This window comes from Hippopotamus amphibius, chromosome X (genome assembly GCF_030028045.1).
Source record: "Hippopotamus amphibius kiboko isolate mHipAmp2 chromosome X, mHipAmp2.hap2, whole genome shotgun sequence".
Lineage (NCBI taxonomy): Eukaryota > Metazoa > Chordata > Mammalia > Artiodactyla > Hippopotamidae > Hippopotamus > Hippopotamus amphibius.
In genome coordinates, this window is record NC_080203.1 from 83,369,522 (window position 1) to 83,385,956 (window position 16,435).

Below are 16,435 nucleotides of genomic sequence, written 5' to 3' on the forward strand. Positions count from 1 at the left end.
CCAAAATATACAAACAGCTCATGCAGCTCAATATCAAAAAAACAAAGAACCCAATCAAAAAAAAAATGGGCAGAAGACCTAAATAGACATTTCTCCAAAGACATATAGATGGCCAAGAGGCACATGAAAATATTCTCAATATCACTAATTATTAGAGAAATGCTAATCAAAACTACAATGAGGTATCATCTCACACCGGTCAGAATGGCCATCATCAAAAAATGTACAAACAATAAATGCTGGAGAGGGTGTGGAGAGAAGGGAACCCTCATGCATTGCTGGTGGGAATGTGAATTGATACAACTACTATGGAGAACAGTATGGAGATTCCTTAAAAAACTAAAGATAGAACTACCATATGCCCCAGCAATCCCACTGCTGGGCATATACCCACAGAAAACCATAATTCAAAAGGACACATGCACCCCAATGTTCATCGCAGTACTATTTACAATAGCCAGGACATGGAAGCAATGTAAATATCCACCAACAGAGGAATGGTTAAAAAAATGTGGTACATATATACAATGGAATATTACTCAGCCCTAAGAAGGAACAAAATTTGTGTCATTTTTAGAGACATGGATTGACCTTGAGACTGTCATACAGAGTGAAGTAAGTCAGAAAGAGAAAAACAAATATCGTATATTAACGCATATATGTGGAGTCTGAAAAACTGATACAGACAATCTTATTAACAAAGCAGAAATAGAGACACAGACGTAGAGAACAAACTTATGGATACCAAGGAGGAAAGGGGGTTGGGATAAATTGGGAGATTGGGACTGACATATACACACTATTGATACTATGTATAAAATAGATAACTAATGAGAACCTACTGTATAGCACAGGGAACTCTACTCAATGCTCTGTGGTGACCTAAATGAGAAGGAAATCTAAAAAAAGGGGAATATATGTATATGTATAGCTGATTCACTTTGCTGTACAGTATAAACTAACACAATATTGTAAAGCAACTATACTCCAATAAAAATTTTAAAAAGTCTTACCATAAACCTACAGTAACCAAGACAGTGTGTTATCGGCAAAGAAGAGATGAATAGATCAATGGAAAGCTCAGATATAGACCCTCATAAAAAGTAAATTAATCTTTGACAAAGTAGCAAAGGCAATACTATGGAGCAAAGATAGTCTTTCAACAAATGGTGCTGGAACAACTGGACATCCACATGCAAAAACAAAAATGAGTCTAGAGACAGACCTTACACTTTCACGAAAATTAACTAAATATGGTTCTCAGACCTACATGTAAAATGTAAAACTATAAAACTCCTAGAAGACAAACCAAAAGAAAACCTAGATGACCTTGGGTATGGCAATGCCTTTTTAGGTACAACACCAAAAGCATGATCCAGGAAAGAAATTATTGATAAGCTGGACTTAAATTTTTTTAGGTTTGCTTGGCAAAAGACACTTTTAAGAGAATGAGAAGCCAAAGACTAGAAGAAAATATTGAGAAAAGTCACATCTGATGAAAGACTGCTATACACAGTACACAAAGAACACTTAAAGCTCAACCATAAGAAAACAGACAACCTAATTAAAAAATGGGACAAAGATCATAACAGACAGCTCACCAAAGAAAATATACAGATGGCAAATATGCATATGAAATAATGCTTAAACCATATTCATCAGGGAAATGCAAAATAAAACAATGAGATACTACTACATGCCTATTAGAAATGCCAAAATCCTGAACACTGACAACACCAAATTCTGAGAAGGATCTGGAATGATAGGAATCCTTGTTCATTGCTTGTGGGGATGCAAAATGGTACAGCCACTTTGGAAAACAGTTTGGCAGTTTCTTACAAAGCTAAACATAATTTTACCGTACATTCCAGCAACCATACTCCTTGGAATTTACCATAAGGAACTGAAAACTTTTATCCACACAAAAACCTGCATACAGATGTTTCTAGCAGCCTTATTTATAATTGCCAAAACTTGAAAGCCATCAAAATGTCCTTCAGTAGGTGAATTTATAAACTGTGGAACATCCAGACAATGGAAAATTCTTCAGCACTGAAAAGACATGAGATAATAAGCGGTAAAAAGACATGGAGGAACTGTAAAAACAAAAAACAAAACCACAGAACCCTCAATTAAATAGAGTTAGGAGAACAGAAGTGGGAGCACTCATGCCCTGTGAGGACAGCAGAGCCCAGTAGGAAGAAGAAGGACTTCCTTCCTGGCAAGGACTCCACCAATGAAAAGTCATGAATTCTGTTACTATAGCCCTGCCAGCTTCCTTTTCCCCTCTATAAAAGTGTTCTCCTTTCCTTGCTGTGAGGGGACTTGCATGTGGCCTGCCATGGTTACAGACCCCAAATTGCAATTCTCTGCTGATCTTGAATAAACCCATTTTTTTCTGGAGAAATATCTGGTAGCCTATTTGTTTTAGGTCAACATAACCTTAAATGCATATTACCAAGTTCAAGAAGCCAACTGAAAAGGCTACATATTATATGACTCTAGAAAAGGCAAAACTATGGAGACAAAATGATAAGTGTTGCCTGGGCTTGAGTGGGAATGGAATGAATAGGTGTAGCACAGAGTATTTTTGAAGCAGTGAAAACACGCTGTATGATACTATAATGATGGATACATATCAATATACTTTTGTCCAAACCCATAGAATGTAAACACGGAGAGTGAACCCTAATGCAAATTATGGACTTAGCGTGATTACAATGAGTCGATGTAGGTTCATCATTTGTTATAAATAGTCCACTCTGCTGGGGGATGTTGATACTGGGGAAGGCTATTTGTGCATAGGGGTGGGGAATATGGGAAATCTATGTGCCTTCCTCTCAATTTTGCTGTAAACATAAAACTTCTCAAAAAAAAAGTTTTTTTTAAGTGAGTAAAATGGTAAATATATATCTGCAATAAAATAATTGATTAATTGTAAAAGGGAATGCTATGAACAATTTCACACATAAATATGACAATTTAGAGAAAATTGACCTTCAAACCCTACAAATTACTAAAACTTCAATAAAGATGAAATAGCTGATATGAATAGTTGTATACCCATTAAAGAAATGCAATTCATTATGTAAAAGCTCCCCTCCCCCAAAAATCTCCAGGCCCAGATGGTTTTACCAGAAAATTCTACAAAACATTTAAAGAATTAACACCAATCTTATGAATTTACACAGTCTCTTCCAGAAATAGAAGAAAAGACTTCTGAACTCATTTTATGAGGTCAGTATTATCCTGATACCAAAATCAAAGAGAGAAGAAAAAAAAAATCTACAAACCAATATTAGCAAACCTAATCCCACAATGTATTAAAAAATTATACACCATTACCAAGTGGAATTTATTCCAAGGATGAAAGGCTGATTCAACATGTCAAAATCAATGAGCTTAATCCACCATATGAACAGGTTAAAAAGAAAACTTAGATGACCACATCAATTGATGCAGAAAAAGCATTTAACAAAATCCAACATCCACTCCTGATATAAACTCTCAATGAACTATGAATTGAAGGGAATTCTGTGAACCTAGACAAAGGGCATCTATAAAATCCTACAGTTAACATCATACCTAATGATGAAAGACTAAACACTTTCCCCCAAGACTGGGAAAAAGCAAAGACGTGCACTCTCACCACTCATTCAATATATTTCTGTAAGTTCTAGACACTGCAATAAGGCAAGGAAAGGAAATAAGGCATTACTGATTAGAAAGGAAGAAATAAAGCTGTACCTATTTGCAGATGACATGATTGACTACACAGAAAATCCCAAGGAATATACAAAAAACAAAAACAAAAACACTGGAACTAGTGAATTCAGCACTGTAGCAACACATAAAATCAATATACACACACACAAAAATCAAATTTCTACACAAACACACGGAAACCAAAATCAAAACCCAATGTAATTTACAGTGTATCCAAAGATATTCAAATACTTAGGTATACACTTAACAAAATATGTACATGATGCATAGCTGAAAACTACAAAATGTGATGAAAGAAATTAAGGACTTAAATAAATGTAAAAATATACCATGTGCAAAAAAAGACAAATGTCATATGATATCAGTTATATGTGGAATCTAAAACAAGGGTACAAATGAACTTATCTACAAAACAGAAAGAGAGTTACAGATGTAGAAAACAAACTTTCGGTTACCAGGGAGGAAAAGAGGGGATGAGGGATAAATTGGGAGACTGGGATTGACAAATACACAGTACTATATATAAAATAGATAACTAATAAGGACCTACTGTATAGCACAGGGAACTCTACTCAATACTCTGTAATGGGACTTCCTAGGTGGTACAGTGGTTAAGAATCCTCCTACCAATGCAGGGGACACGGGTTTGAGCCCTGCTCTGGGAAGATTCCACATGCCACGAAGCAACTAAGCCCGTGCGCAACAACTATTGAGCCTGTGCTCTAGAGCCCGTGAGCCACAGCTATTGAGCCCGTGTGCCACAACTATTGAAGCCCACATGCCTAGAGGCTTTGCTCCACAACAAGAGAAGCCACTACAATGAGGAGCCCGTGCGCTACAATGAAGAGTAGCCCCTGCTCGCAGCAACTAGAGAAAGCCCGTGTGCAGCAACGAAGACCCATTGCAGCCAATAATTAAACAAATAAATAAATAATTTAATACTCTGTAATGGCCTATATGGGAAAGTAATCTAAAAATGAGTGGATATATGTATATGTATAACTGATTCACCTTGCTGTACACCTGGAACTAATACAATATTGTATATCAACTATACTCCAATAACAATTAAAAAAAAAAACATACCATGTGCATGGGTTCAACACATTAAAGCAGTCAATTCTCCTGAAATTGTTATATAGACTTAACACAGTTTCTACCAAAATCTCAGCAAGCTCTTCTTTCTTTTTTTTGTAGACATAGACAAGCTTATTCTAAAAGTTGTATTAAAAGTCACAGGTCTGAGTATAGCTAAAACAATCCTGACATGGAAGAGTAAATTGGGAGTAATCACTTTAGGGTTAGGGTTAGCGTTAGGGTTAGAATTAGGGTTAGGGTAAAATCACTTTACTCAATAAGGCCTATGATATAACTAGAGTCATAAGGACCTGTGCACAGATGTTCATAGAAGCTTTATTCTTTTTTTTTTTTTTTTGTGGCACACGGGCTTAGTTGCTCCGCGGCATGTGGGATCTTCCTGGAGCTGGGATCGAACCCGTGACCTCTGCATTGGCAGGCGGATTCTTAACCACTGCACCACCTAGAAAGCCCAGAAGCTTTATTCTTAATAGACAAATACTACATACAATCCAGATGTCCTTTACTGGGTCAATGGTTAAACAAATCATGGTATATACATACCACAAAAACAAAAACAAACTTGATACAGGCAACAACTTGGATGAGTGCCAAGGGCAGGCTGGATTAAAAAAAGCTACTTTCAAAAGGTATGGTTTCATTTATATAATTTTGAAATGCCTAAATTATAGTAATGGAAACAAGATTAGAGGTTGCCAGGAATTAGGGACCAAGGAGGGAGAGTGGGAAAGGAGTGGATATGGCTATTAAAAGGAAATCTGAGGTGTCCTTATTGTGATAGAACTATTCTGTATACTGTCTGTAGTGGTATATGCAAGAACCTACTATATAATAAAATTGTACAGTAGTAAATATATACACACATACACACAACTAGAGGTAAACCTTGGGAAATCTGAATAAGATAGGTGGATTGTATCAATGTCAATATCCTACTTGTGACACTGCATTGTCTTGCAAAATTCTACCACTGGAGGAAACAGTAAAGTCTACAGGGGATCTCTGTATTATTTTTACAACTACATGTTAATATACAATTATATCCAAATTTTTCTATTAAAAAATCCTACTAATCTTTTTTTTTCAAGAATAATACTGCATCATAATGGCTTGTTTATTGGCTGCTAATCAGGTTTACATGAGACCTCAGATAATAAACAGTTACAGGCCACTGGTTCAAACTAAGCTGAAGCAGATAATGCTTTTTGATGTTTCTGGTAGTCAGAGTCATTGGTCATACTGGGAAACACTTGACACTTTCCTAAGGAGTCATCTGACCTCCTGTGAACTCCCTGATGCTATTAATGCGTAAACAGGCTGCATGACCACTTCATGAGCATGGCAGACAAGACTTGAGGAGAGACTGGATAGATAGCAGCTTGAAATAAATAGTTGAAGGAGCTGAGATGTTTTCACTGAGATAAGGTGATATGAAGGATAAGATACCTGAGTTCATACAATATTTGTTTTTCTCTTTCTGGCTTACTTTGCTCTGTATGACAGACTCTAGGTCCATCCATCTCACTACAAATAACTCAATTTCATTCCTTTTTATGGCTGTGTAATATTCCATTGTATATATGTGCCACAATATGGAATCTAAAAAAATGGTACTGATGAACCCAGTGACAGGGCAGGAATAAAGATGCAGTTGTAGAGAATGGACTTGAGGACACGGGGCGGGGGGAGCAAAGGGGAAGCTGGGACGAAGCGAGAGAATAGTATTGACATATATACAGTACCAAATGTGAAACAGAGAGCTAGTGGGAAACTGCTGCATAAAACAGGGAGATCAACTTGATGATGGGTGATGACTTGGAGGGATGGGATAGGGAGAGTGGGAGGGAGTCGCTAGAGGGAGGGGATATGGGGATATATGTATAAACACAGATGATTCACTTTGTTGTACTGCAAAAACTGGCACAACAGTGTAAAGCAATTATATTCCAATAAAGAGCTTTAAAATGTGAAATAAAAAAAAAGATACCTAGTTCAGATCCCTGTTTTGGGACAAAGAAAGTCACTGTGTTCTCTGAGGTCCTAAGTGTAAGTGAAGATCGGATCAGCAGCTGATCTCAAGGGTGCTTTACAGATACAGATACAGGCTTAGCAGAAAGAAGGACTAACTGAGCTGTCCAATAATGAGATGTGCTACTTCTGGATGTAGAGAGTGTCCTATTATTGGAAGCATTTAAGCAGGTCATTGAACATCTCCCAGAAATGTGGAAATTTCCTCTCAATATGCAGGTCCAAACACCAAAGTAATCATGTGAAACAGGGGCCCTGGTGCTTTATCCCAACACATCAATCATTCCCTCACTGGCTTTTCATTTTTCCTGACTGTAACCTTCTCTTCTCTGATAATTGGAAAGGAAATAAAGGGACTCTGAGGTCTTGGGATCAATGTTCTCTATAGATTGGAATCTCTGCAGGAAAATTCAAGTTATTATTGTTTTTGCTGGCATGTAGGGACATAGAACCCCGCAGTAACCCCCTGGACTAATTTGGAAGATTGACATGGACACAAGATAACCATAGACAGCTTTGAGTTCTGGCATTTTTGTATTATGAGAAATACAATTGTTTCCATGTCAGTTTTTCCTAATAAAGTATAAACTCAGGGATATTATATTCTACATTTCTTTGTGTTCTTCCTGCATGTGGAACCTTGTACCTAATGGTTTCTTGATAGTTTCTCCAGAAAGTGTTTCTCAGACATGATCAGATGGTCTGTGCTATAGTTTGTATACCAAATGCTAGGCTGGCATTTCCTCCCAGAGAGAAGAAAGAGCTGGCTTCCACTTTCTTTTTGGGTGACACCTAAAGTAGATAATGTGACTATTCCCAAAGGTATCTCCCTATGACTTTCTTCATTTAATGGCAACCAGGGAACTAAAACAGTACTTTTAAGATCTGAGCTTTTGACAAAGTTCCTAGTGCTGGACACATAAATCTGGTTTGATTCCTTAGGTGTGAGAAGACTGGAGAGGCTGTGAGTATCTTCTTTAAGCAGAGCCTGGTGGGTTGGTGGACTGGGGAGGCATTTATAAATAATCATGGCCTTCTAAACCTTAGAAAACATTGTTGATATATGTCCCAGTATGGAAGTCTCTGCTTCCCACCATCCTCCTCACTCTTGGGAGTGGGGGCATGGGGGCGGGGGGGAGGAAAAGGTGATGTGTCCTTCAAAAAAGGAAAAAGGAAATCCAGAGAGGCTAAGTTAGGGAGAGAATAAGAAGAGGCCTGGGCCCAGAAGAAGATGTCCGAAGGGAGACTGGGTCTTCTCAGGCCCCTTGGTGAAAGGATGGGAACACCCACAGCACGGGAGTCTGGCCTTGTAGCCCATTTGAATGGTGGGAAGGGGTACCCTAGGACACACTAGAAGCCTAAGTCCTGGCCCTGGCCCTGACTGTCAGTCAGTCCTTCCCCAACTTCCCTGTGGATGGCCCTCCCTTCGCTGGGATCTCTCCCAGAATGGCATTAGTAAGATAACACAGCCCTGGGGGCGGGGGTAGCCTAAAATTAGCCCTCTGGACCTATTCAGCCAGGCTTTTAGGCGGTGTTGTTAACAGTGGAAACTGAGGGCCCTGCCTACTCCAGCCCCCAGGGAAGTAGGGGGCTCCCCTTGGAGGAGCCATCAGGCTACAGTGCTTCACAGAGGGGTAGCCCGGTGAGTACCTGGAGCCTACGGCCCGATGATGCTGTCAGGGACGAGTGAACCCTTAGGGCTGCCGGCCAGTGGTCTGGTTTCTGGGGGTGCTTGGGAAGTCAGTGGGGAAAGCTGCCCACAGAGGAAAGGATGGCTTCTTGCTGCATCTGTTGCAGGAAAGTGTTTCTGCCTAGGCTCTGGGGTTTAAATAAGCCTACTTCTTGAGGGAAATTGCTGTGGTTATGCAATACAGGGAGGGTAAAGGTTTATTTCTGTGTCCCTGTGTAGTATTTGTGAGTCTGTGTGTGGATGCAGTGGGGTGGGCTCAAGGGCAGAAGGGCAGAGCTCCTCAATGTGTGTGGGGGGGAGGAAGATGAGTAATAGTCTGCTAATGCCTGGCAGACTATTCTAGGGCCCACTGAAACCAGCCACTCTCCCATAGGAGTTCTTAACCTAGATTCACAGACACCCCCACCCCCACCCAAGAGGGCCTTAGATAGAATTCAAAGGGTCCAAAAATACAGATGGGGCAAACAATCACCTTTATTTCTCCCTAATCTCTAACTGAAATTTACCATTTCCTTCAAGGATGAATGCAGGCAGCAAATGGCAATAGTATTACTAGTTCCTGTACCCTGGTCACCGTAAGAAATCACAGATATATTCTATCATATTACAGTTGTGGTGGAGATCTGGAAATGTAATTTATGCTCATAATCACTTAGAAATTATTAGTAGATCTTGTTATTTAATGTGTTAGTAAAGAACTTCTAGTACTATATCATGCAGTTTTAAAAATATTTTGATAGCTATATTCCAATATAATTGGTTTCCTTTAATTCTATATATTTTATGTATTAAAAATCATTCTGAGAGGGTACCAGTGACTTAGCCAGATTGTCACAGGGGCCAATGTCACCAAAAAAGGGGTTTAAAACCCCTGCACTTTGGGGATCAGGAGGAGGATCCTTGTACAGAATGGTCACAGATAACTTTTTTATTAATAAACCACAGTATGGTGAGGTGAGACAAAAGGTGAGTTAGATTTTCTTATCCTGTCTAATGAGATGAGGCACAATTCACTCAGGTGCCCAAGGCAGCTGGGGGTCATATCTTGTTCTCCCTCTGGAGGCTCATTATATGGGCCCTGCTGTGGGCTCATAGTATGACATTGGTGAGAACTTCAGCATTTCCCTTCGCACTCCCTTTGCTCTTCATTTCTCTGAACACCACTCCCCCAAATAAAATAGTAAGAAGAGAATCCTTACTGGCTGTCAGAAGAAATGATTTGTAAAGAAACCTTCTGTGATTGAGGTCCTGGAATCCAGCATGACCCTCAAACCTGAGGATTCTGGGAGCTGCAATATGACTGCTTGAGGCAAGGGGGAGAGGTATGTGTTTGTTTTTCAGGTGGCAGTAGAAAGAACAGGATGGGAAATAGGGAAACCTGGATTCTATTTCTGGCTCTGCTATTGCCCTGTTGTAAGGCACCTAGGAAATCCCTTACCCTACTGAACTTCAGTTTACTCATCCACAAAATGGGGATAATGTTACCTATTCCACTCTGTGAAACAGCTTTGAAAAGCACAAGATTATAGATGTGTTCTGAGTTCTTGCTAAGGAGACAACTGTCAATAACACCCATGTGACCTTAGCAAAAAGTCTCTGATCTCCTCTAAGCCTTGGTTTTACCACCTCTAAATTGAGGAAATTAAATTAAATGATTTATTACGTGCATTCCATCTCTGAAGTTATACAGCTTTGATCTCAGGCGGGAGCAACAGTCATAGAAATTAGAGACCTAAGTAATAATAATAATCATGGTGAAAATAGTTACTGAGTACTACATTCAGGTGGTATTCTAAACATTTAAGATGTATTGATATTAACTCATTTAATCCTAACAACCCTCTGAGGCAGACACTACTATCATCCTATCTTTACAGATGAAGAAATAGGCACAGAGAGATTAAATGATCTGCCCTAGGTAACACAACTACTAAGTGGTAGAGCTGAGATTGAAGCAGAATCCTAGACCATGTTTTACCACTTCCATATATGGCTTCCCAATCTGCAGTGGGGGCAAAACAGACCTATATATAAGGAGTTATGATACAGTGTGATGACTGCTATAGTGCTATAAGAGCAAACTCAAGGAACTAACCTATCAGGAGTTGCATGTGACAGAAGGAAGCATGAATATATCAAGAGCCATCATCTCTCTTCCCTTATCAATGGATCTTGGGGTATAAGTAGAGGAGTGGTAGGAAGTGAGGCTGGAGATATTGGCCAAGGTTTTCTCATGAAGGACCTGTGAGCCAGTCAAGGCATCTGGGCTATACTCTGAAAGAAAGGGGAGTCATTAATGGATTTAAAATAGGGGATTGGCACAGACAAGATCTGCATTTTTAAATGATCACTTTAGCCAAAATGTGGGGAAATTATTGAAAAGGTAAACTAGCTAGGAGACTACTAGTTAATGCAAAAGAGGATGGGGGCCTAGGTAAAGCACTGGCAATGGGGTAGCCTACAGAGGCCTCTAGGAAGTAAAATCCACAGGATTTGATGACCAATTAGATGGGAGTGGGACAAAGAGATAAGAGGCTTGACATTAGTCTTACGTGTTTGGTTTGGTTGACCAGTTGGATGATGAGAAACAGAGATGTGTATCTAGTTTGGTGATGGTGATGGTAGTAGTGGTGGTGTGATACTGCTGAATTTGAAGTACCTGAAAGAACTCAGTGAATACATACCTTCTGCTGAAGAGAGAGCTGGGGAACTTGGAGTGGTAGGCATGAAATCATCCTGGTAGATCTTGTTCTAGTACAAGGAGAAAACAAGGGGAACAAACCTAATTCAGGGGAGAACAGAGGGGAGAAAAATCAGAAGAGTGTACTGGCCAGGAAGCCAAGGGAAGACTACATAGGAGGAAGTGGTCAGTGGAGACAGATGTCCCAGAAAATTCAGAAAAGGAAAGAGCTGAGAAACAGCCAGTAGTTTTAACCACAAGGATGCCTTTTAAAGAACTATCTCAGTGTGTGATTGAGGGTGGGTGGAGCCAGACTGCAGAGGGTGGAAAAGTGAATTGGAGATGAGGAAGTGGATGGCAGACAACTCTTTGGAGATGTTTGGTGAAAAAAAGAGAAAAGAAAAGAAAGGTAGCTAGAGTAGGACAAAGGACCACAGAAGTGTTTTGTTTCCGAAGGTGATTAAGGGGGAGGAGCCAGTGGAGAGGTTGAAGGCACAGAGGAAGCTCACCTTTGAAGATCTAATACGTGGTAGCTCTCTTTCTCTTAACAGCCCCATGAGGTAGGGACTATCATTTGTGTCTTATAAATGAGGAAACTGAATCGCAAAGAAGGGAAGAGACTTGCCCAAAGGTTACTCAGATAGGAAATGGGGGTGCTGAGTTGCAAAATTCGGTCTGCCTGATTTCTAAAATCCTCTCCTTATAATTGCATCCCAAAAGTGAATAAATAAAAAACCATATACAGAGTTGATGCTGATTTGTGGGGGGGGGGGGTAAAGTTGAGGGAGACCCCACCCACCCACCCACCTCACAATTTATTCTATGAGGTGTGTATTTGAGGTCCCAGGCTAACAAAGAGGGGTGGAGGTGGATGATGAATAAAAGGAGGTGTGTGGCCCTGAGCCCAGGGCTGCAGGGTATGGGAGAGGAGGGAGACCCAATCTCTGAAAAACCTACCAGCTTACCCTGATGACATGACAAACCGAGGTGGGTGACTTTGATTTTGGAGCATTAGAAACAGGATTAGAAAGGTCAAGGGGTTAGGTTGAGTCAGTCATTGAGCCATGGGTGATGTTATAGGGCCTGGGGATAATGAGAAGAGAAATGTTGAGGGTTGAGGCAAGGCTCCAGGCTGAGTGGAGCAGAGAGGATGGGAAAAGGCTTGACTCAGAGAGATGTGGAAGCCACAGTTTTCAAAGAGATGTTGGCAATCAAAGGGGCTCATGGATTGAAGTGGTCCTGGTGGAAAAACTAGCTGTCAACAGAGAGGAGGACTTGCCCTGGAAACCTCAACTATTTCCTACTATCTCGTTGACTTTGTTTTACTACAAGTGTATTCTTTGTAATGTCACCTCTTTATATAATCAGTGAATATCATTAAACATCCATTTCCTGAGCAACTCTGTTGCCTTAAGCATGGGGCCTGAGTCTGAGGGGAGGCCACTTCTGAGGGGAGGTCACGTATGAGTGGCTGTGAAGAGGCTGAATCCCATCTAAGGTAGAGTTGAGGGCCTGCCCCATGAGAATGATGTCAGAATGCTCAGGGATGACAGCTTGACACCACAAAGCACCATGCTGTTGGCCTAGCAACTGCCAGACCAGAACCACCTCATTAGTCCACGCATTCTTAACTAAGGATGATGCATCTATCAACTCCCCAGCCACGATGTAGGCTCTACTGGGAGTGGAGGAATAATAAGATGGATACAAGAGTCCTTACCCTGGAGTTTACACACTGATGAAGCACAGATAAGTGGAAATGTGATGTGAAAGTTCATGGCTAAAGCCGAGTTGTAATCCTTTGGAATTCCTGAGCAGGGGAGGAGAAGATTAGAGAAGGCTTCCCAGAAGTAGGAGTTTGAAGGCAAGCAGAAGAGCATATGTAAACGCACCAGGCTGTGAAATGGCCTGATCTATTTTGGCAGCCATCTCTGGGGTCTGAAATAAGATGGAGTAGGAGTTAGAAGCAGGGGACCCACAAGTGAAGACCCTGATGGTGAAATATGAGAGGCAAGCATCCAGGCATTTGATGGGGGCCCTCAGTATCTCCTGTTTTTGTCACTAGAGATCTGTCATATCCTCCTACTCATAATGAGAATAGTTCTGCTCCAATCAGCCAAGGTGGACCTCATGGACATCAACAAGCTCTTCTCCCTCCTGCAGCCCGATAAGGAGGAGGAGGACACCGACACAGGGGAGAAGCAGGCTCTCAATCAAGCAGTGTACAACAATGACTCCTATACCTTGGACCAGCTTTTGCTCCAGGAGCGTTACAAACGATTCATCAACAGTAGAAGTGGCTGGGGTGTCCCTGGGACACCCTTGCGCTTGGCTGCTTCTTATGGCCACCTTAGCTGCCTGCAGGTCCTCCTGGCACATGGTGCTGACGTTGACAGCTTGGATGTCAAGGCACAGACACCACTTTTTACCGCTGTTAGTCATGGCCATCTGGACTGTGTGCGTGTGCTTTTGGAAGCTGGTGCCTGTCCTGGTGGTAGCATCTACAACAACTGCTCTCCTGTGCTCACAGCCGCCCGTGATGGTGCTGTTGCCATCCTGCAGGAGCTCCTGGGTCATGGTGCTGAGGCCAATGTCAAGGCGAAACTACCAGTCTGGGCGTCAAACATAGCTTCATGTTCTGGCCCTCTCTATTTGGCTGCAGTCTACGGTCACCTTGATTGTTTCCGCCTGCTTTTGCTCCATGGGGCAGACCCTGACTACAACTGCACTGACCAGCACCTTTTGGCTCGAGTCCCAAGGCCCCGTACCCTCCTCGAAATCTGCCTCCACCATAATTGTGAGCCAGAGTACGTCCAGCTGTTAATTGATTTTGGTGCTAACATCTACCTTCCATCTCTCTCCCTGGACCTGAACTCACAATATGACAAAGGCACTGCATTGCTGCTACAGGCCCGAGGTGAGTGTCAAGCAGACCAGCTCTAATATGCCTCCTGGCTTGAAGGTCCCAGGGCCCCAGATAACCCCCCAAGCTAATCCTTCTGGGATGAATTGGAGAAAACACCATCTTCTGCCCTCTCCTGGGACCCCAGTGGAGAAGAGGTTACAGATTCCTTTTTAGGGAAGGAATCACTAAGTTGAGGCAGGGGACAGCACTAGCCCAATGCCTGGTTCTGGCTCTGCCAATGACTGTTTTGTGGCCTTGAACTGCCCTCTCTAGGCCTCAGTGTGTCCCCAGTGGTACCATGCATTGGGGGCAGGGAGGGAGACATTTCTTAGAAAGGAGAGAGCAATTAGTGCTGCAGTAGCCAGGGCAAGAGCGATGTAGGCTTGGGTGGGAGAACTACACTGAAAATTGCTTCTCATGACCTGTTTTTCCTTGCTGTAGCCACTCCACGGTCACTACTATCACAGGCTCGTTTAGTTATCCGCAGAGCCCTGCGCCATGCCAGCCAGCCACAAGCCATCGACCAGCTGGATATCCCCCCCGTGTTGATTAGCTACCTCAAGCACCAACTGTAATCTTGTAGCCTGCCCAGAAACCCACAACGCCTCCAAAAAACCACCTGAGGACCCAGGTAGCCAGAGGTCTACCCACTCACCTAAAGCTGCTCTCCTGTATTATCCTGCACAATAAACTCCTCAACAAAATAAATCCTAGGGGCTGTTGTGTCTGGTGGGGGGGGGGTGTTCACTGGGGGAAGGGGCCTGGTTGTCCGTGGGGAAGGATTAAGTGGCCTGGCATGCAGCAGGCATAGGAGCCTAGCCACTGAAAGAGAAAACCAACCTAATAACCTACACCTCCCCACCAAGATCCTTGAGAGAATTTGGAGCTATAATGTCCTAGAAGCAAGGTCCTGAAGAATTCAGGTAAGTTTAAGGGTCTATCATCTTGCTTAGCCCTGTATCTCCACTGAATCTCTGGCTGCTATTGTTAACTGAACCAAACTTGGGTCCACAGCCAATCTACTGACAGTGGGTTGTAGTGAAGGAAAGGCACCTTTTCAGGGGCTGTTGCCCAACACCCTACGTGAGTCAAGTGACCAGGGAGTCTCCCATTCACTCACCTTGAATCATAGGCTTCATTCCCACTAGTCTATTTTATAGTCAAGATCTAACTAAGAAAACAAACTACCAAATATTTGTGACAACGAATTTAACACAGAAAAGAAATTGGTTACATAGGTGACAGGCAGAGAATCTAAGAAGGACAGGAAGTTAACACAGAGATTAGGGACAGCAGGAGGCCAACACCACCCTTAGGCTGGAGGGGTGAGGGAGGAGGTATGTCCAGAGCCTAGGGACAGGGGTCGCCTGATAGAAAGTGGAATCACAAGCCTATCGTGTGTATCCAAGCAAGAGGAAAGGAAGAAATACCCTCTTCTTTCCCTCACTCTTGTCCTTCAATCTGCTTCCAATGTCTCACTGGGGTAAACTAGAAGTCAACTAATATGAGAGCCTGGGAAACACAGCCTACAGGAGGAGAGCAGGGCAAGGTGAAAAACACAGCCTGCAGGGACAGAGTAGGGCAAGCTGAAAAATAGACAGTGGAAGGAGGTGGTGTGACCTGTAACATGAACTGGGATCACACAGAAGAACTGGAAGTATATTGACAGCAGGAGCCATAGAAGAGACAGCAGAGATACCACCAAAGGCACAAAAGGTGGAGGTAAGTACCGTGGCTTCCCCATTTTTCTTACCCTCCTACCAGTGCCAGCCAGAAGATGATTGATGATGAAGCCTGAAAAACACAACCTGCAGTGGTCAGTCTCCCTATGATGTGGAGAAGACCAGGGGAAGGAGACAAACAGGGCCTGGACCAGCACATGTAACCACCCAAATCCAGATCCAGGCACCTTCAATTTTGCTAAATCTTTATCTTTCCACAGTACCTTTTATATCTCCTGCACAACTCTGAGTGAGGATGTGGATGAGCAGTGAAAGAGACACAAAGTGAAGGGGTTGAGGATGTGAGCCCAGATAATCTGTATATGGGAAGTACTTTAAATGTTTAGAGCTTTTCCTGGGAGCTGCCTTGGACAGACCCACCTCCACACCCCTACATAATTATCTCCCATCATGCAGGAAAGGAGGCAGGGAATGGGGTCTTGAACTACTTGCCTCTCCCCATTGTTACCTCCCCCACTCTCCTTAGCTCCAGTGCCTGGGAGACTTTAGGAGAAAAGGCAAGAAAACTGGACATCTATCCTCATGGTCCTTCCCCATTCAGCTTCCGGACTTTCAAATGCATAAGG

The 16,435-nt window shown here is 42.3% G+C and overlaps 1 protein-coding gene and 1 long non-coding RNA gene across 5 annotated transcripts in view; one reads left to right on the forward strand and one right to left on the reverse strand.

The window, feature by feature from the left end:
- Positions 1 to 16,435, reverse strand: part of LOC130841974 (uncharacterized) — a 47,175-nt gene that overhangs the window by 18,827 nt on the left and 11,913 nt on the right. The window contains exon 2 of the long non-coding RNA XR_009050317.1: positions 11,227 to 11,293. This is a non-coding gene — a long non-coding RNA (uncharacterized LOC130841974). The remainder of the gene's footprint in view (positions 1 to 11,226; positions 11,294 to 16,435) is intronic.
- Positions 8,374 to 14,835, forward strand: ASB12 (ankyrin repeat and SOCS box containing 12). 4 transcript variants are annotated; one of them, XM_057718615.1, is made up of 4 exons: positions 8,374 to 8,494; positions 9,724 to 9,864; positions 13,288 to 14,139; positions 14,569 to 14,819. In XM_057718615.1, exons 3-4 carry the CDS (start codon positions 13,314 to 13,316, stop codon positions 14,700 to 14,702), a joined length of 960 nt encoding a protein of 319 aa, XP_057574598.1. In that variant the 5' UTR covers positions 8,374 to 8,494; positions 9,724 to 9,864; positions 13,288 to 13,313; the 3' UTR covers positions 14,703 to 14,819. The 4 variants fall into 4 exon arrangements, with proteins under 4 accessions (XP_057574598.1, XP_057574599.1, XP_057574597.1 ...); XM_057718616.1 differs by having other exon boundaries at positions 13,339 to 14,139; XM_057718614.1 differs by lacking the exon at positions 9,724 to 9,864.

Bases quoted from the DNA above. Each gene is read 5' to 3' on its own strand.
- ASB12 (XM_057718615.1), top strand. From the start codon at position 13,314: ATGAGAATAGTTCTGCTCCAATCAGCCAAGGTGGACCTCATGGACATC. The intron at 14,140-14,568 runs GTGAGTGTCAAG...TCCTTGCTGTAG, and splicing joins ATTGCTGCTACAGGCCCGAG to CCACTCCACGGTCACTACTA.